The 21550-nt window shown below is 47.1% G+C and overlaps 1 protein-coding gene across 3 annotated transcripts in view; it reads right to left on the bottom strand.

Moving 5' to 3' along the window:
* The window catches only part of DOCK1 (dedicator of cytokinesis 1), a 480997-nt gene that overhangs the window by 311314 nt on the left and 148133 nt on the right, over window positions 1-21550 (bottom strand). For all 3 annotated transcript variants that reach the window (XM_072972106.1, XM_072972107.1, XM_072972108.1), the window contains exons 24-25: window positions 2695-2765; window positions 298-404 (exon numbers count right to left, since the gene is read on the bottom strand). In XM_072972106.1, coding sequence (XP_072828207.1) covers window positions 298-404; window positions 2695-2765 — 178 coding nt within the window. The remainder of the gene's footprint in view (window positions 1-297; window positions 405-2694; window positions 2766-21550) is intronic.

Here is a 21550-nt window from a genome sequence, read left to right as displayed (position 1 = left end):
GATAGACAATCGCACATCTTAAAGGCTACAATGTATGCTGATTACCCCAGGGCTTTGGTGTGCACCTAAATTACAAACCAGGGGGTTTTGCCTTCACTTTTCACAGATCTATTACCTACAGTACATGTCAATTACCACTCAATGGTAAGGGCTAAATCTTCCTGTCTTGCAATGGAGCAATTTTAAATGGTTGCAACCTTGCCACTCCTTTTGGCAAAGAAGAGAGAATTCTGAAGGGGCAAAGTCTACAGACAACAACAAATGTGACAATTTAATGATCCTAAGGGTTCCACTCACCATGCTGTGTGAAGAGATCACTGTGAATTATTTCAATCAAGCAATAAAGCTTCTGAATGGTCAGCAAACCCATGGGAACATTCAGGATGAAATCAGTAAACATTTTGCTATAAAAAGAAAAACACAAGTGAAAGAATTTAAGGATACACTGCAGAATGATCCGACGTGATACAGACAGTAAAGAACCACAAACTCATGAAATGGTCATTAAAATTTCCCCAGGATGTTGCGGAATGCCCAATATACAATATGAGCCAGAATCCCAACCGAAGGAATGACACTTTAAAATGTTATTTTTCACTTCATACCCACTAAAATGGCTATAATCCAAAAGACAGCCAATAACAAGTGTTGGCAGGGATGTGAAGAAATGGGAACCCTCATACCATGATGGTGGGAATGCAAGATGGTGCATCCAATTTGGGAAACTGTTTGGCAGTTCCTCAAAATGTTAAACATAGTTACCCTATGACCCAGCATTGCCACTACTAGGTATATACCCAAAAGAAACAAAACCTTCTACATGAATCAGAGCGATGTAATTCATAACACTGGAAAAGTGGAAAAATCCAGATGTTATTAACTGATGAATGGATAAACGTAATGTAGTCTATCCATACATTTCATCCATAAAAAGGAATGAAATCCTGACATTAGTAAGACCTTGGCAACACTATGCCAAGTGAAAGAAGCCAGGGCACATATTATATGATTCCATTTATATGCAGTGCCCAGAAAAGGCAAATCTATACACCCAGAAAGTAGATGAGTGGTCTCCTAGGGCTGGAGAGGGAGTGGGCATTGACTGGCAATGGGAACAAGGGATCTCACTGGGGTGAGGAAACTTCTAAAATTCAGTCATGGTGATGATGGAGAAGTCTATTTCACGATATAGGAAAACAAGATGTCTTCAGTGTAGGAGTTGATTGCAAAATAAAAGATGTAATGTTGAATTCTTTTATGGGTCTATGGGTGTGTGTGTTCACTTGGGCACAAAAGACACCAGAAGGACCCGGATCCCAGTGGGATGAAGTCTGAGTTATTCTCTTCTGTGATCTCTTCTCTTTCATCAAACAGGGAAAAATACACCCAGGATTTTCAATGTCATTTTTCTTTTAAATCAGTAGATGAGGTTTTGAAGGGGGACCCACGCGTGGAGAAAGAGCCACGGACCACGAGGAGATGGGACTGGTCCTGGGGAAGGGGGTCTTCCTCGGATCTCCAAGCCCAAGGTGCAGGCACCAGCTGTGACCATGGACGTCACCCCTCTAATGAACGAGGGCCTGATCCCTGTGCCCCCCAAGGACAGTCTCAGAGTGTGGCCACAGGCTGCCCACCCAACCACAGCTTCCCTCATGGTCTGTGTTTCTCCAGCCCTGAAGGTCTCAGACAGGAGCCTTCATTGGAAGCACCAGTAGGGATCTTTAAAACCAAATAGCTGGGCCCTGCCTCCAATTTCTAATTCAGACGATCTGGGGAGGAACCCAAGATTTAGCAACTTCCCAGGGGCTGCTGATACTGCTTTTTCTGGACCCCTGTCTGAGCCGTGGTGCAGGGACAGGGCACACAGAGACCCGGGGGGACCAACATGCTGCCGGTGGGCCCGCTTGTCCCTCCCTTTCTCATTCAGGGCCTGCAAAGCTGTCACCAGCACTGTTGGTGCCTGGGAGCAGAAAATAAATGTGTCCATGCGGGACAGTAAATCCTTAGGCACGACAGACCCACGATGATTCGTGGGGAGAGCAGCTCCCCAAGAGCCCCTCGCCCTTCACGTCCAGGGCACGACTGACCCAGGGAGGACATAAAGTACACGAAGGATGACCGTTTTTCATTTGGTTTAACCGCCCATGGGACAGATGGCCCTTTACTAATATTTAGGTGGATTTTTTTGACAAGTCAGATGGTGTTACCTCCTGCAGATAGCTGATGGTGTCAAATGTTAAATCAAAACCCAAACAGGGTGCAGGCGAGGACCGTGCTGTGGAGGTCTGGGGCCACAGAGGCCGTGCACCCAGCTGCTTTCAACAGCTCTTTTCCAAATGACATCTGTACAGTCAACAACTAAGCCTGGGCTTGGACAGATTAGGGAGATAGATAGATAGATAGATAGATAGATAGATAGATAGATAGATAGAAAGAAAGAAAGAAAGAAAGAAAGAAAGAAAGAAAGAAAGAAAGAAAGAAAGAAAGGGAAAAAAAAGACTGGTTCTGCTTGGGGTCAAACACCACATAAAGTCATAACCAGCAAAGGGCAACAGACACCACCACCAGCACATGTTCCAGAATGGTCCAGGGCACTGACCTACACAGACATGACACAGAAGCCCAAGCAGCCCATAAACTAAGTGCACTGACAAGGAGGCCCACGGGAAGGCGTCACCTTGGGTGCTTCCTTACCTGAGCTCCTTGGGATCAAACACCAATTTCACATCATTGACGATGGTTGGCAAGTATTTCAGTGCCGCCCCCTGCAAAGCAAGAACAAAGAAGGATGCTGAGCTTAACACAGTTTGGCAAATGTTAATATGAAGCTGTTAATTACTATGAAGAACCACAAACATACCACGAAGAGAAAGATCACTTTCCAGATGAGAAGCTGATGGTTAAACAGCAACAAAAATAGGGGGCATGTGGGGTGGGGGGAGCCTTTGATCCACAGACAATGGAGATTTGTTACCTGGTTACCCTGATGCAAGATAGTAACTGGAGCATTAGCAGAAACCAACATCCATCACTTGCTCACCCAATGTCTATACTGCACTAAGCTTGTATGTGATTGTCCCCTTAGCCCCAGGTTATGGCAAATGAAGACCTGTGGCCTCGGAAAAATCCTCCACCATCAAATTCACATTCAACAAGTAGAACGATGGCCTTTGGCCCAGCCCAGAGAATGATGATCTCCCGTGTATCTAGGTCTCTTAATTTGGAGTCATTTTCTTCTTCGGGAACTCTACCTCCTATATTCACAGTCTGTATCTTCTAGAAAACCTGCACTTTGAAAAAATAGGCTGATGGTAATAACTAGATTCTGACACATGCTCTGCACTGTGCTAGACCCTTGTACGTTTTATCTTTAATTCCAGCAGACCTCCTACAGGGAGCTAGCCTTGTGTTGGAAGGCGAGGAACCTGACAATGGAGATGTTAATTACTGTGCCCCTGATCACAGCGCAAGTACTGAACTCAGCTAGAATTAAAATTCATTTTTAGTGGGAAGCCAGAGCCTTGGCCCTTTCAATCTATAATATCCAGCTGGAAAAAGGTCCTGGATTTTGAGTGCTCTGACCCTGGCTAAGCAGCCCCTCTGCCTGTGACTCTTAAGTGACTCCTTCCACCAGGCTGGGATCGCTGTCCCTGAATGAAGTGGAGGAAAGTAACACTCATGTCAAATACCTCCAGGGGTTGCAATAAAGCTCAAAATCTAATTGAAAAGCAAACTGGATAACACTTTGAACACTGGAAAACACCACACCTATTAAAGAAACAGTTGCACGCATTGTTTTCCAAAAGCAAGGAGGCAGAAATCCACTTTAAACAGAACACTCTGAACATATATGGTCAATTGACTTGCAGCAAAGGAGCCAAGGCCCCCTCCTCCTCCAGCACCCAATGAAATTCTTTCCATAGCTCACACCTCTTATAAAAACTAACTTTAAATTGATCATAGATCTTATATTCTTAAAACTATAAACTTCTAGAAGAAGATACGTGTGACTTTGGGCTAAGGGAAGATTTCTTTGACATCAAAAGCATAATCTGTAAAAGCTGATAAACTGTACTTCATCAAAATAAGGAACTTCTGCTGAGAAAACAAAAGATGAGTCGCACACTGGGAGCAAATAATTGCAAATCACATATTTGATGAAGATTTTCATCTACTGTATGCAAAGAATTCCTGAAACTCAACAATAGCACAATCTTTCCTCCAGAAAAGGCCAAAGATTTGAAGAGACACTTTTTCCAAAGAAGACATATTGATGGCAAACGAGCCCTTGAAAAGAAGCTAACCATCAGTAGTCACCAGGGAAACGCAACTTAAAACCACAGTGAGATACCACTACCATCTATTAGAATTGCTAAAAACAAAACAAAACAAAACAGAACAAAACACCTGACAATGCCGAGTGCTGCCTGCAAAGGCTGCTGGTCTGAATGCAAAACTGGGTCATTGACTTTGGAAGAGAACCTGGCAGTTTCGGATAAAGAGAGAGATGCACTCTGCAAGTGGCTTCGCAGCTGCAAGGTGCAGAGCCTCCACCCTGGAGAAACGAAAACCTAGGTTGACACAACACCCTGTGCAAGAATGTCTGCAATTATGTGCAAATGTCAAAACCTAGAAACAACCCACACGTCCCTCAAGAGGGGAATCCAAATAACGGAACACTACTCGGCAATTAAAACGAACCAACCAACCAACCAGCCAAGCCCCGGTTACACACAACGTGGATAAAACCCAACTGCATCCTGAGAAGTAAAGCAAGACAAACTCAAAGCACCACAATGAGGATTCCACTTGTAGAACATTCTGGAAAAGGCAACAGCGGAGGGGTGGAGGGCACCTCAGTGGGTGCCGGGGGGTGGAGGTGGGGGAGGGCTTGCCCACAGTGGGGGACGGAGGAACGTAGGGGTCGCGGCAACTCTCCCACGTGACTACGTGCAAACTATACCTTCATTATTTAAACAAATAAAAATATAAGACCTAGCGGGACAAGCATCGAAAACACTTTAGAAGCTTCTGGGCCTGAGCCTCAACTCTGGTGCCTAAGAGTTAAGGAGTCAGACTCAAGTCATTTCACATGAGTTCGGGTTTCCTAACGTGTCATGTGTGAATGTTCTGTACCGTTCCAGACACTTCCAGGTGCTCCACTCTCCGGACAGCAAAGCCTCAGGACAGCCCCGTGAGAGAGGTCCATGACCATCTCCTTTCACAGAAGAGACAGGAGAGGCAAGAATAAAGTCCTTTGCTGGGATCTGGGGCCAGTCTGTCCACCTTCAAGGCTGAGAGTGAAACCACCACACTCAGTCAGCCCCACAAACCTCAACGCCCCACAGTCGGGACGATGAAGGACAGGCACGCCAGGGCGACCTGCAAATCCACTACAGGACCACTGGTGCTTGTGCCCAGGCGCTGGCCCCACCCTTCAGTGCCCGCCAGATCACCAGATGGCAGCTGTCTGCTCTGAGAGGCAACTTTTGAAAAGAACGTTAAGTAGAGACAATTTCATTCTGGCTTCGAAAGTTCTGCTTCAACTACTTCCGAGTTGCTTTGAAAAACTAAAAAAATATTTATTGTGGCATTTAATAATAAGCATTCACATGGCTGATTGCTCGGGCCCAAAAGTGTCTTGTCTAGTTTGTGATGGTTCCGGGGCGGGGGGGGGGGGGGGAAGTGCCACCGTCAAGGGTTTTATCCTGCACCCAGCCAGGCAGCATCTCTGGAGCCACGTGCTAAATACAGTTCCACAAGGACAAACAGACAGCGGCAAACAAGACAGGCCTCTGTGGCCCACCCTCCACTCACTGCCTGGGGGCCAGAGGGCGCGGCATTAACCAGGCAGGCTGGGTGCCAGAGCAGGGCCCAGGCTCCCCCACCTGGCACCACAGCGACATCCACAGAGGATGGGCTGCACCCGCTGTGATCCCCAAATGCCGCTTAACTCAGAATCCTGCCTAAGTGACCCAGATGCTAGGGATGTTACGGCTTACAGTTCAAGAGGGTTCGAGAGAACGGGGAGGAACCACAAACCAACAGCAGCGCCTCCGTGACTCCCTGGCTGACAGAGCTTTGTATAAAGTCGCCCCTTAATCCTCAAGAGACCCTCCACCTCTTTGCTTTCCACCCCCGGACATGGGCCTTGTTAGCTGAGGACACCACGGTGTCCCCTCCGGGCTGACGAGCAGCCAGAAGAGGCAAGGGGAACGCTGACGCCGCCCACTGCAGCCCGGCTCTGCTGGGGAAGCACGCCCCGCGGCCCACTCTCGTTAAACACTGGTTGTCGATGGGAAACACAGGTGTTCTGGTTTGTGCTTGCACTGGAGTCAGGTCTCTTTCAAGAGGAAGGAGCTGTGGCCTCAAGAGCATCTCAAGATGCAGAGCACAGGACAGGCGGGGCGGGGCCCCTGCACGCAGACAGACGGCACAGGGTGGAACCACATCTGCACAAAACACCTCCAGAAACAAGAGTCCCGACTGCAGACAGGAGAAGCAGGGTGTGCGTGAACCACCTGTTGTGTGAACTCAGGAAGAGGGCCTTCCATCTGGGCGCCTCTCAGGGTGAACGGTGGGGCTCACAGCGGTTAACAGGGTGGCGGCTAGGAGAGCGGGATGAAGGGACCGGGCTGTGGGGGTGACGGTCCGCTCCCGCAGCTCATCACCAGTGCTCAACAGGCTACCCCTGGCTGCGGAAGCGGGGGAGTGCACAGAGGTGTGCAAACACGAAAACCGTCTTGAACATGCAAGACTCTCCACTCTGTGAGAACTCTCATTGATAAAGTCCTGCACAAAGTGGTAAATACTGAGCAGAATCATTTGCCAAATCACAGGGATCGCCACGAATGCAGGGCATCTGAGCGGTCTCTGTCTCTGTCTCTGTCTTCTTTTTATTATTTTTTTGTCAATCAGTTCTTTATGTAAACACACTCTTGCTCAGAACGTGCGAGGTCTTGGGAATGGCAGGGGAGAGGCCAGGATACCAGCCGGTCAACAGCCCCCCCCAGGGAGCCCCCCAGGCCTTGGCTAGGTTCCTGCAGGCAGTGGGAGGGCCACTGCTCAATTCACTGGGGGCGTGGGATGGGATGTGCCCGAGAGACAGAGCTGGCTTGGGGTAGGGCCTCGTCCTCCATCCCGCACGGGGGTCTGAGCCGTGGGCCATGTAACCTGTGAGCACACCCCCAGGTGACATGGCCCAGAAGAGCACAACATAGGAATTTAGATGAATTCACTGTTTTCAGCCTTTCATCTCCTGTTTTTTAAGTATAATTGAACTTAACAAATCAATGCTTGCTTTCTAAGAAAGTTATTTCTTCAGATTTGACTTTAAACCTCTCTAAATTAATGTAATGGCAGCTTTAAGTCCGGGCTTGCCTTTCTCTTTGAAGTTAGTAAAGCTTTCATCTATCCACCTGAGGATGGACGACTCCAATTCTAAATGCGTTTGGGCCTCGAACAAGTGTGTGAGGACCCACTGACATGCTTAGAACACACACTTGAGTCCCTCACACACTCAGACACACGAAGGCTTGAGGTAAACATGAAATTACCACCAAAACCAATAAGGTTCCTCGCTGCTGAGCAGTGATTAAAAGGTGGCAAGCCATGGAAAGATACAAGAAACAAAATCAGCGGCCAGGAGTAAAGCTATTTCTACCTATATTAAAAGTCAGGCAAGTCGCTGAGTGTCCCACTTAATATCGGGTTCATGACATAAAATCCAGGCAACTGAGAACTCCTGGTATCCATCAGTCACCACTAGGAGGAAGGAAAGTGAGGTCAGAACTGAACCAAATGGACAAAAAAACACATCTCAATCGAAGTTCTAGAGACAAAAATGAAACCCATAAAACAAGTATGAGACAAACGGCAGAAAATGCTGAAAGATTCCTAATTGCTGAAATAGTTCAAGTTAAAGACATTGAATAAATTTTATACTTTTCTCTAAGCAAATTTAATTGCCATGCATCTCATGAGAATGCCAACTTCATCCAAACTGTAAAACAAAACAACAGGCACACTTTCCGTCTAGTATCGGTTTCACGTTGTAAGTGTCTCTCTGGCTAAAAATATTACTACTGATGATGATTAATAGACACTATTTTAGGGTAAAGTTCAGGCTACATTATTCAGCATAATTATTTTAATTAAATCCATTAGCATACCTTTATATAAGATTACAAGAGCTATCAATGATACAAAATAAGGTTTTCTTGAATAATGTATGAAGCAATTATTAATTTACATATTTCTCAAGAAAACGCATATTAAAATGATTCCATTTGGAAGTTTTGAGCTAAAATAGACAGGGTCCACAGATTCTCCTTTCAGACTTAAATGTTCCGTCTTCGGAAGATCTGGGGCAAAGCCAAGCAGCCTCAGAAGAACAGAGCATCCTGATACAGGAAAGTGTAGCCAGACCCCTCAGCCAACAGGTGTCCCTGGACCGGCGCTTGTATCTTTCGTGGGGAATGAATGAAACAGGGCGGATGGCTGGACATACAGCTTCATGCAGTTAAAGAATGGAAACGCGGCACTTTGGAGGGATTCAAGGATGTGACACTCGGCGCCACACTGCTGGACACGCAGGAATCCAGAAAAGAAGAAAAGCGATGACAATGATTGCTTCTGTTCCTTAAATCCTATTAAAGACTGCCTCTACCTCCTGTACCTTGAATCTAAAAATACCTCTCTTCTTTGTAACCAAGCTTCCTGTAAGCAGATTCCAGTCTTTAAAATAGCATCCCTCATCTCCACTGCCAATGCTATGTTTCATTCAATCCCCAGTGGCAATTCAGCAGTTGAAGGAAATCACTCCTCTGAGTAGTTTTATGCTGAACTATCACAAAGTCCAAGCGAAAAAGTTAGTGAAAAAACGCACGAACTTACTAAGGTTAAGATTCTTCAGTGAATCCAGTACAAACTCCTACACTTAAAAATCAATTTGTTATGGCCAACAGTGAAAAGATGGCCAACGCTCCTAACCAGCAGTGCAAATTAACCTCAATGAGATGCCACCTCACACCCATCAAGACAGCTACTATCAACGACAGCAACAGAGGATGGCAGGGGCGGGCAGATTCACTGGGGCTCCTGTGCGCAGTTGATGGGACGGTTCATGGTACAGCCACTAAAGCAAGCAGTATGCAAGTTCCTCAAAAAATTAAGAATACCGTCTGATCCAGCAATTTCGTTTCTGGGTATTAATTCGAAAGTAATGAACTGACTGTACTTCCATTAAAAAAATCAGTTGCATTTCTTTACACTAATGATGAATCAACAGAAAAAGAAAGTAAAGAAACAATCCCCTTTAAAATAGCACCCAAAGTAATAAAATACCTAGGAATAAATCTAACCAAGGAGGTGAAAGACTTATACACAGAAAACCATAAACCATTGATGAAGGAAATTAAAGAAGACTTTAAAAAATGGAAAGATACTCCATGCTCTTGGATTGGAAGAATCAATATTGTTAAAATGGTCACACTGCCCAAGGCAATCTACAGATTTAATGCAATCCCTATCCAATTAATTACCCAGGACATATTTCACAGAACTAGAACAAATCATAATAAAATTTATATGGAACCATCAAAGACCTAGAATTGCCAAAGCCATTACTGAAGAAAAAGAAAGAGGCTGGAGGAACAACTCCCCCAGGCTTCAGACAATACTATAGAGCTACAGTCATCAAGACAGCATGGTATTCGTACAAAAACAGACATATAGACCAATGGAACAGAATAGAGAGCCCAGAAATGAACCCACAAACTTTTGGTCAACTAATCTTCAACAAAGGAGGCAAGAATATACAATGGAATAAAGACTGTCTTCAGCAAATGGTGTTGGGAAAACTGGACAGCAGCATGTAAAGTAATGAAGCTAGAATACTCCCTTACACCATACACAAAAATAAACTCAAAATGGATCAAAGACTTGAATATAAAAAAATGCAATTAAAAAAAAAAACAAAAGTAATGGACACAAGACCTAGAAGATACATGTGCACCCCCACATTCACTGCAGAACTATACACAGTAGCCAAGAGGTGGAAGCCATACAATGCCCATCAATGGATGAACGAATAAAGAAAATGTGGCCTGTGCACACAATGACATGTGATGCAGCCCCCGAAAGTAGGCAGCTCTGACATACGCTGCTGCACAGATGAACCCTGAGGACATTATGCTAAGTAAAATAAGCTAGTACAAAAACACAAGCCTGATTCCACTTCCATCAAACTTACGGAGACCCATAGCAGGACCACGGTTGCCAGGGGCTGGGGGAGGGGGAGGGGGTTGTTGTTTAATGGGGACAGAGTTTCGGTTTTGCCAAGACGAAAACGTCCTAGAGATCTGGTGAACACAGTTAATACCACTGACCTGTACACTTACAAACTGTTTAGACAGTAAATGTCACGTGGCTTTTACCACAGTTGAAAACAAGCAGACAAACAAACGTTTGCCACGGCGTCCTGGGAGAACACCAACAACGGGAGGGAGGCCTCGCCGTGTTTCTGGTGGGAGGGATGTCAGCTTCGGTGGCAGGGCTGCTTTTAGCACCTCTGGCTCCTGCCCATTAAATGCCAGGTAACCCCCTGCACACAACACACAACACACACAGAGTCACTGTCACAATTAAGTGATGTCCCTGACGTTCCCAAACAGCCCCTGGCTAAGAACCACCAGGGTAGACAAGAGCCTTCCCTCCTGTGTCACAAGCAAAGCCCTGACAGGCAGAAGTCCCCAGCCCTGGGGTCAGCCTTGGAGACCAGGGCCTCAGGAGTGACAGGCTAGTCCCCTCCGGCCACGAGAAGCTTCGCTGCCCAATGATGTGCCCAGGTACGGGAACAGGCTCAGGTGTGGCCCCGCTCTGTGCTCATCTCCCTCTGCTCAGTGGTAAGACTCCATCTGCACCTGTTTCATCCCTGGCCCCCTGATGCCCAGCAACAGGGACGTCACAGGAGCGTTCGGCCAACGAAGGAATGAATAAGACAACAAAGGGCCAGTAAAGGGAGCCACCAAGCCTCAGGAAGTGAGGACAGAGCTGCGACGCTCAGCAGACCACGGGGCCCCGCAGGGTCGGGATGAGACAGCAGGACCATGCAGCAAAAAGGTCAGGGCAAATTAAGACATAATGAGAACAAAACCCTCTTCTCTGGAGCCACCGTGCTCTCCTTAACCTCCTAAAATCCATTTGCCAGGAATGAAGTCATGCAAAATAGGAGTGTTACTATAATCTAGGCAAGAACAAATTTGAATTAAATTATGAACTTTTTTTTTTTTTACTTTTTACTGGCATAGCCGTGCAGCGAGGAGGCCCAGGGAGCAGGGGACGACCCTTCAAATAGGCCTCCACAGCCTCCAAATTGGCGAAAATTGGCTACCTGTCTAGACAGCTTCCCGAAGGCAGAGCATGCCTTCCAAATGATGGCGATTTTCTAAAACACACTTGAAATTCAGAAGTCCACAGACGGAGATACGGTCTGTTCAAAGCATCTTAAGGGCCTGAACTGCAGGGAAGCAGATTTGAAAACAGCCAACGAAGAATGTAACAAGCCACACTTGTGTTTTACTGCCGGGCTGGATAATCTCACAAAACGGAGACTCTGAGGAATGGAAACGGGTGGACGAAGGGGCTCCAGCAGACATGGAGGATGGAAGACGGAAGACGCAGGAGGGAGGGAGAAAGCCAACAAGGGGTCCTCCCCACCCTCCCAGCGCCTCCCACTGCCCGCATGCTCCAGCCCACCCCCTCCCCCACCACAGACGAAGCATCAGATGACAGTCAAGGGTGTGGAGACACTCAAAAGGCAGACGTGGTCAAACAGGGTGAAGAAAGGCCCTTCTAAGAGAGGAAACAGTGAAAGCAAGCACTGGGGTCCCAGACACACCCTCCCACCACTCCTGCCCCAACCCCAAGCCAGGGCACCCTGGCTGCCCGGCATCCCGTACACAAGCCAGCCCATCGTGGGTGGAGCTGTGCCCTCGACCCCCAAACTACGTGGCTCTAGCCCCCGGCACCCACGAAGGTAACCTTATTTGGAAACTGGGACTTTGCAGATGAAATCAAAGATGAGGTCGTACCAGGTTAGGGTGGGCCTTCAATCCAGTGCCTGTGTCTTTGTTTATTTATTCATTTCTTGTGACTTACTTACATTCGTCTACTTTTATGGAAGCATAGTTGGCTTACAATATCATGAGCTTCAGGTGTACAATCTAGTGATTTGGTAACTTCATACATTATAAAATGTCACCCTGACCAGTCTGGTTGCCACCTGCCACCATACAAAGGTATTACAGTGCTCGTGCTACCTTCCCCATGCTGTACGTTACACCCCTGTGGCTTATCACTGGAATTCTGCTTCCTTTCATCGCCTTCACCTACTCACACATCTCCCTCCAGCCCCCTCCACTCTGGCGACCACCAGGGTGTCCTCTGCATCTGTGAGTTTGCTTCTGTTTCGTGACGTTTGTTCATTTGTTGTGTTTTTTTAAGATTCCACATAGAAGTGAAATCACACGGTATCTGTCTTTCTCTGTCTGACTTATTTCACTTAATACCCTCTAGGCCATCCACATTGTCACAAATGGCAAGATTTCATTTTTTATGGCTAATATTCCATTATACATATAAATACACATACATACATATATATATATATGTACACAACATCGTCTTTATCATCTATCGACGGGCACTTGGGCTGCTTCTATATCTTAGCTATTGTAAATAAAGCTCTGTAAAATAAAATAAAGACGATTTTCTGGTAAACCGAAAGGTCACTCAGATGACACTTCAGCAACAAATTACTATAAAAGTTATAAACACCTGTACAGGAAAGGACCCGAGACCACCTGCTTTGAGTGGCACAAAGAGCAGCATGTCCAAGGCCCCTGGGGGCAGGGACGCGCCTTGGTCAGGGATGGCAGAGCCAGGATTATGATTCCACCTTTACAGGATCAAACCCTGACACCTCCTCCCCCACCCTCTTCTCCAGCACATCAGCATCACTGCTGTGGTCCCTCCAGTATGTATGGTCTAGCCAGCCCCGTCCAAGAGAACTTCCTGCAATGATGGAAATATTCTATAGGTGCTCTGTCCCATGTAATAGGTAAATGTGTCTACTGAGCACCTGAAATCGGGCTAAGGTGACTGAGATACAGACATTCTAGCTTTATTTAATTTAAAAGGATTTAAATTTACACAGGGCAACCCAGGTCCAGAAGACACACTACAGCGGCATTCCTCAGTCTGCTCGTTTCACCCCAAAGCTGGTCCGTGAATCGTGGGGTATGGTGATCTTGATTTCTCTCGTTTTCCCCCAGGGGAAGGATCTTGTGAGAATTAAACGGGATCCACAGGGAAGAGGTCTGGCGCGCAGACAGTGCTCAGTCATCTCCTGGAGGACAGGGTCCGAGTCTTCCTGGCCCTGAGGCTCTTCCACGTCATAGGTTCAACAATTTAGGAGGCTGTAAGTAACACTGATGGTGCCGTGTTTGATTAGGAATGCCGGGTTTGACAGGATACACTCCTGGAAAATATATCTGTTGTGGTTTCTAAATTCTCGACATTGATCTGCTGTCCCACGACTCTGACCTTCTGGACAGCCCCCTCTCCTGCTCGGGGAAAAGCACTTCATGAACTTTAACTCCTTGGATCTTGAATCTCAGTGAAGACCCTAGATATTTGAAGACATACAAGACAGCACTGCATTTGCCCACAGAGAAGATTTAATACAAAAAAGGAGGGGGGACCTCTCCCTGTCAACCTTCATGGGTAATTCAGGAGTCCACACAACTAAAGGAATGTCCACTCGCCAATGAATTAAAGGGAATTACTGTTATGACCGACTCTTAGGTCTAGTCCCAAAGAACAAAAACAGGTGTTCAAAGAAAAACTTCTACAAGAAGGTTCATACTAGCCCTACTCACAACTGTCAAAGAGTGAAAACAAGGGGAGGGTCACAGCTCAGTGGTAGAGCACATGCTTAGCATGCACGAGGTCCTGGGTTCCATCCCCCGTACTTCCAATCAAAACAAAAATTAAGAAAGAGTGAAAACAACTCTAATGTCTATCAACTGATGACTGGATCCACAAAACGTGGTTTATCCACACAATGGAATATGATTCCACCATTTTAAAACGGAAGGCAGTGCTGACACAGGCTACAACCTGGATAAAGCCCAGAAATACGCTAAGAAGCCTGACACAGAGGCCACAGGATTCATTCTGTCATTTATATGCTAGATCCAAAATAGGCAAATTCACAGAGACAGAGAACAGATTAGTGGATGCCAGGGGCTGGGGGTCGGGGTAACAGGGCATGACCACACTGGGAGCAGGGATTCCTTCTGCGGAGGTGAGAAAGTGTTGGAACGAGGCAGAGGTGATGGTGTCACAGGACTATGAATATACTAAGCGGTCGCATTAAAATGATAAACTTTACGTATGTACATTTCACTACAGAAAGTTAGTATTAAAAAAATGGACTGTCCCCCGACCATGAAATGACACACAAAGGACTGCTCTTTACTCGAGCTGTGACACGTGACTGACCCTCACGCCAGTTTCCAGCAGGGACAGACAAACACCTTGGAAACAGCATGGTGCCTCAGACTACCTCGAAAATGAGGCATGAAATTAGTCATCATCATAATGATTCCAATATCGCTGCCTGGTTCACGGGGAAAGCTATGTCTCGCCTGAAGCAAGCCGCCACCAACGCTTTAATTAAGCAAAATGGGAGACAATCCACCAAAGCAGAAATCCAAGGAAACGAGGAAGGCGAGCCACTCCGATGTCCCCAACACTGACGGCTGCCCCAGAAGGCCACCCCCAAACATCCTGTCATACGTTTTCATGGTTGCAGCTCAGCAAACATTTACTATATAGGTCAGAGGATTTAAAACATGGACATCCAAATTAACGCTTGGTAAAAATGTACTCAGAGACCCAGAAAGGGGGCTTCTTATAAATTATTGCTGCCAAAATAAAGAAAAGCTTTGGGTTAGGTAATTAAAAATATTTCCGCAGGTCAGTCTCTTCTCCTCCAAAGGAAAAGCTGGTCAGGAAGACTAATTATCACCGTCCCAGACACCAGCTCGGGGCAACGACGTCTCTCCTGGAGACCAGAGTGTCACCCCTCTGCTCCCCGCACGCCCCCTCACCCTGCGGCCGCCCTGACCTGGAAAGGCAGAGCCAGCCTGGTGCCCGGACACAGACAGCCTGCCCTCCTGGGTGGGGTTTTCCTTCCTAGAATTTTAGCTGCGGGGACCTGAATCCTCAGGCATCCCGCGATCATGCCGAGATGGGAGCAAGAAGTCACGATGGAGGTTGAGATGAGAACAACGGAATAGATGGAAATAACGGGGGTGGGGGGCGTGAAGGCAGTAAAGGAGAGGGGAAGGCTGTGGGAGCCGACTGTCCATCTGTCCTTCTGTTTGAATGGAAGAGGTGGAGGTGGAGGAGCGGGTGGGTCTGCTCCAGGAACACAGGAGCTAAGAGGGGAAGGGGCCTCAGGAAAGGGCTCCATGAACCCCCAGGGAACAGGTCCGGGACAAGAATCACAGAGAGACCGATACAGGCGGGCCCGACAAGACAAAGGAAATCCCAGCTGGGCTGAGTCACCAGAGGAGGCAAAGGACAAAGGACTGGATCAAGTTCTGGGCGCCTTGGCAACATCCCCACCACTGGTCCACCAGGCGGCGGGCGAATCAGAGTGGTGAGGAGGGCGGGAAAAGGTCAAACCCAAGTTGAGGCGATTCATCAGGTTTTGCTGTTACAGGTGTTGCAAGTCCGCTACGTCGTAACACCCACAGGCAAGATGGCCCCAGATCGAGGTGTCAGCAGGTGGAGGACCTCCCTGTGCCTCTCCTCTTTCTTTCTCGTAAGGACAGGCTGGAACAGGGTCCCCCCTCATGGCCTCACTTAACCTGGATTTCCTCTCTAAAAGCTGTGTCTCCAAACGCAGTCCCATTCTGAGGTGGTCAGAATAGGGTTTCAACGTGAATCTGCTGGGGACACAGTACAGCCCACATCCTACTGTTCCCTCTTCTCCCTCCTTTGTGCAAATGCATTTGTTTATTAATAAAAAGAGGTTTTTTTTTTTTCCTTCTACTTAATGGGGTTCTCACTGTTACAAGCTGTTCACTAGAGAGCACTGGCAAAGGGTCTTTTGGAGGAAAGGCAGCCCCAAGCGGGGAAAGTTCAAAATCTCCCAGCAAGACATTCTTTCAAAAGCACCTTCTCCAGGCAGCCCCACCCCCAGGCAGGGGAGAACAGGCGCTCCCATCAGGACCACACGGACACCTGTCGACTGGCCACAGACAGCCCCCTCCCCAGGGACCCCGTGCGGGGGATTAGAGCCCACAGGTTATGAAGCCTCGGACTGTCAGCACCCTGAGGGCACAGACTCTGCTTCTGCTCGTGACTGTAGCCCCACAAGGCGCCCAGTACCTGGCAGGCGGGCGAGGTGAAGGCACGTGTGTGGAGGGCGCTGTACAAGATGCTCCCATTGGGTGTTTGGTCTAGATCCTGGGGGCTGGAGAAGGGAGAGCACGCTGAGGGAGCGCTTCCACTCCAGACAGCGACGCCGTCCCCATGCACGCACGGGCAGCAGGTCAAATCATCTGGACACGAGGAAGTAAAGAAATGGCTCTGGTTCTCATGTCCTGGGTCTGGAACAGCATACAGAGCAGGCCCCAGGGATGGGCGACTCTGTGCATAATGAAAGGGGTGGCCAGGAAAGATGGCCTCTGTGCACACGGAACCTGCTCCCAAGTGCCACTCAGGCCACTGTGTGTGCAGCTCATGAGCCCCCATGAGCTGGGACTGGCTGTGTCCAAAGACCACCTCCTCCTGTGCCCACACCAGCTCCCAGCACCTGAGTACACTATTTCCAGCTGGAAGGCCCTTTCTCCTCCCTGCATCCCGCTTGCTCAACGCCTCCTCCACTGGGACGAGTTGCCCCCAGCCCAGCAACGTTCCGCAAGGATGCGGAGCTGAGAGCTCTTCCTAGGAGAATGGGGAGCTGGAGCCCCCCTCCCTCTATAGCCCCACAAAGCCTGCAGGGCCCCTTGCAGGTGTGGCCCCAACCACGGCAGGGACATCCACCCAAGGAGCGCTCGGCTCAGTCCCTCCCTCGCTGAACACCTCCAGGGATGTGTAACCCCGGGAGGCCCAAGTCCCAGCTTCTCTCCCCAGCACAGCCAGGTCACTCCCCGCTGACTTTTCCATCCCCCAAAGCTAGGCTCAGGCCACCTTTCTTTCTTTCCAGATTCCTTTTTTTTTTTTTTTGCATATTCTCTTTTCTTATTTTTTAAAAAAATCTTTAATTGAAGTATAGTCAATTTAAAGCATTGTGTTAATTTCTGGTACACAGCACAGTGATTCAGTTATACATATATATCTCTCTATATTCATTTTCATATTAATTTTCATTATAGGCTCTTACGAGATATTGAATATTATTCCCTGTGCTCTACAGTAGGAACATGTTGTTTATCCATTTTATATATAGTAGTTAGTATCTCTAAATCCCAAACCCCCAATCTATCCCTCCCTACCCCCTTTCCCCCCCGTAACCATAAGTCTGTTTGCTATGTCAGTGAGTCTGTCTCTGTTTTGTAAATAAGTTTGTTTGTGTCATTTTATTAGATTCCACATATAAGTGAGGCCAGGTGGTCCCACATCCTCCCCTTTGCCTCTGCCACCTTCTGCTTCCTAACTCGCTCACCAAGTCCTTGCCTAGGCAGCAGAGATGCCCCTGCACTGGGAGTCCATCAGTCCCTTCCTCGGAATCGTGCCACGCAGGCACAATTCAAGACTAAAATCAGCATGAGCTTAACCTGCGGTGAACGTCACCATTTCATATCGACTTAGCTAGGCCATAGCACCCTGCTGTTCAATCCAACACTAGTCTGGGTGTCACTGTAAAGAAAATGTGCAGAAGTGATGAATACCTATAATCAGGCGACTTGACGTAGAGAAGACTATCCTGGGTGAGCCGAGTGGGCCTCACCCAATCAGCTGAAATGTGTTAAGAACAGAACTGAGGTCTCCCTGCGGAAGAAACACTCCCTGTGGACTGAAGTGTCCGCTCCTGCCCCGGAGTCTCCTGCCCTTAGATTCCAGACTTCCCCAGGCCACTCAACAACCGCGTAAGCCAATTCCTTGCAATTAATAAACATACATCCTATTAGCTCTGTCTCCTAATGGGTGCCAGACTGGCACACCTCCCACGCACATCTGCAAGCCCTGCGTGGGCTTCCCCGGATTCACTGGACCAAGCACACTTGGAGGGGAAGGGCCTTGCCTAGCTCGGCGGGTCCTCCCAGCTCTGCCCGCCGCCCCAGCAGGACACTTGGGAAATAACTGTGGAGCAGAATGGACTGGTGCTCAGTCATCACACGCTGAATTAATAAAATGGGAAAACCAATAAATGCGCAGCCAATTTACAAAGGCAAGAAGCCCGGCTCCCCATGAGTTACTCACTCACTCACTCACTCAACCAAACTGCACTGATGAACAAAGACGTGTTACAACTACAAAAAGGATGCTCAGCAAAGCTGTCGAACCCGCTGGAAGAAACCTTCCAAAGTCCAGGGGTTTTCTTTCTTTCTTTTTTTTTTTTTTATAGTGCTGACTCCTAAGGAAGGTGCCAACACTGACCACTCAGCAGACATGAGGTTCTCAGCCTCTCTCAGGCCTGAAGGCCTCTGAAGGGGGCTGCCCTTAAACACGAGGGCCACGGGAGAGGCAACATAAATCCATTTACACTGACTTCCCAAAAGCTGGCTTCAGATTCGCTTTTCCGGGTAAAAGAAGTAAGATGTACGTCTTGTGTTTTCTTTCCTAGATGCAGCTCAAATAAATTGCAAGCACCATAATCATTATTTTCAGATGCAACAACAAAAATGATAGATTAATCTTAACCAAAACGAGAGCTCACATAAAGACATAAAACCAGGGCAAAAGCACAAAAGCCACGTTGAGGCATCTACTGTGCACATACACAGTCATCAGGTGAATGGCTCTTAATGATTTCTGACAGGTACGTTTAACACAGACATGGGAGTGACATCCCAGTCTGCAATCTGGAAAAATGGAGATTTTGCTCCAGAAGAAGGCAGTGCCGGCTCCCAACACCGAAGAACAGAGAAAATATCAGAGAAGACGGCAGTAAGCAGCGTGATACTAAGTGAAAAGGACAAAATCACCCATTTCCAATTTATAAAGGTTTGTTATTTGAAGACTCCACCACATGCCTGAGCTGTTATATGATAAAGAAAAATCTGAGGCATTTGATGGCAGCCAACTGGTTATCCAGTTAAATAAAATTTGGAATGAGTTTTACAATTACACTTACAATTGCCACCATCAAAACAGAAGACCTGCTAGCTTTCACTTTGCCTTTGTAAAGGATAATTTAGAGGGAACTGGAGAAAACTCTGAAATTAAATACAAAAGCAACTGCAGGAAAATAATTACATTTATTGGAAAATGATATGACAGGATCATCAGAGAAAATGAAATAATTCAGCTCTGGATCTTGGAAGGCCTAGAATTTGACGAGCACAACAGCGTATCAAAATAAAGTGACGAAGAAGAGAGCTCAGGATGAGAGTCCCCATTTATTTCCAACATTTGTATTTAGAGCCAAAAGTCATCAATTTCTTTTAATGACCAATTAATATCAAAACTACTTTGGTTCTGCTTTGTACAGATGGCCCTAAAGGATGCAAATTTCTAGCTCGCTAGTGCCACTTAAAACATTTGATCGCAAAGGCTCAGCTGCAATCCCAAATCCCACAGAACCCTTGAGAGAGAGGAGGGGACAGGCAACACTTCTTGGGAACAAACTCTGCAAACCAATGTTCCTTCCACAGCAGCACATTCAAGAAGCACCCCTGCCTGCTCCCACTCTGGGTTAACCCTTGATTGGTTTCTGGAAGAAATACCTATGATTTCTCAGGGATCTCCCCCAACCACAATCCATCCTAACAGCTCCAGGGACCAGCCCTCACTCAGTAAACCGCTCAAGATGGGTCCACAGAGCAACGCCCCCCACCCCCCACCGTCATGAGCACCACGACCTGAATCCCAGCATGAATTACTGGGACTTGGTCAACGCCAGGATAAACGTTATAGCAACGATCCACCTTATTTGATGCTCTCAACACTGCAGAACTTCTTGGCATCCACCTGAGAAGTTGTTTCGTCTCTTGGTAAACGACAAGTCCACTTTCAGAAAACTCTCATTGCTCTGGCAAGTGCAGCATGTGAATTTAGTACACACATAACATGAACAGAGGCCCTGATACCAGGCCGGTGCCCTGGGTACAAGCTATAGAGAGCATCCACTTGCGCCCACACCTGACCACGTTCCTTCACATCCTGGAGCCTTCTGGGGAACCCCATGAACGTCTCTTGCCAAATCCACTCCCACCACCCAGGTGTATGAACTTCCTAAGAGTCAGGTGACCCTGGATGTGTGACAGCCCTTCATTTTCCCAAGGAGAGAATTTCACATTTTGGACACTTCAATTACATGTACTTTTACGGATATAGATAAAAGCCAAGTGTCTGGCTATCATACTTCATTAAGTTATATGCACTCCCGTGTAGCATCAGAGTATCTGGATATTGATTTAGAAATATTTTTGTCCATTCTCAGATTTCAGAAAGCTATTCTATATCAACTTTTCCTTGTACCTTTGATATTAGAGTCTTAATCATCACCAGCACTCATTTTTTGGTCATCATTTTATGTCAATCTAAACTGCTTACAATATAGAACTTTTTATGAACCACAGTAAATTCGTTTCCAAGCCACAGGACCCCACTTACATAATATTAGCAGTTTTACTTTTACACATTCATATGATCTTTCATGATCTCTGCCATGTAACCAATTATTCTATGTTTTAAATGACCTTTAAAAGGCTTATTATAATGACATCCAACACTTGAGTTCATGCTAGCAGGAAACTGCAAAACGTGTGTTAAATTTCTTTGCTCCTTTTTTATCGATTCTACCAGGTAACCTTTCAAATCACGGCAACTAGCATCAAGGTTCCGGGCTAATGTGCTTTAGTGTGTTTTTTAAATAAAATAATGAGAAGGATATTATAAGGCCTCAGAGAGAATGCTACCTAACTTCCAAGACTGAGAAGCAACTGTGGGAAGCCCAGAGCTGGGCCGGGACACCGAGGAGAGCAGGCCGGTTCCTCCCCCTGCACGTGGGGGCTTCTACAGATTTGGTATGTTAGACCTCACAGCAATTTCCTCCAACTTCTGCACATCCCAGGACTCAGGGAGCCTGGTCCTTCTCATGCCCCTCACTCATTCAGGTCCTCTCCCAGGAGCTAAGTAAGACTCGCTTATCTTTCCATCTCCCCAGCACCTTCCACAGTATCTGGCCTTGAGTTGGTGCTGGCAAATATTTGCTGAATGAATACATGCATGAATAAAATCACCAAAACGCTTAAAAAAAAAAAAAAAAGGGCATAGTATCCAGAGTTGGGATTTGGGGAACAGAAAG

Source organism: Vicugna pacos, chromosome 11 (genome assembly GCF_048564905.1).
Source record: "Vicugna pacos chromosome 11, VicPac4, whole genome shotgun sequence".
In the NCBI taxonomy this organism is placed as follows: domain Eukaryota; kingdom Metazoa; phylum Chordata; class Mammalia; order Artiodactyla; family Camelidae; genus Vicugna; species Vicugna pacos.
Note: the sequence above shows the minus strand (reverse complement) of the source record. Positions and strands in the feature narration are given on the sequence as shown.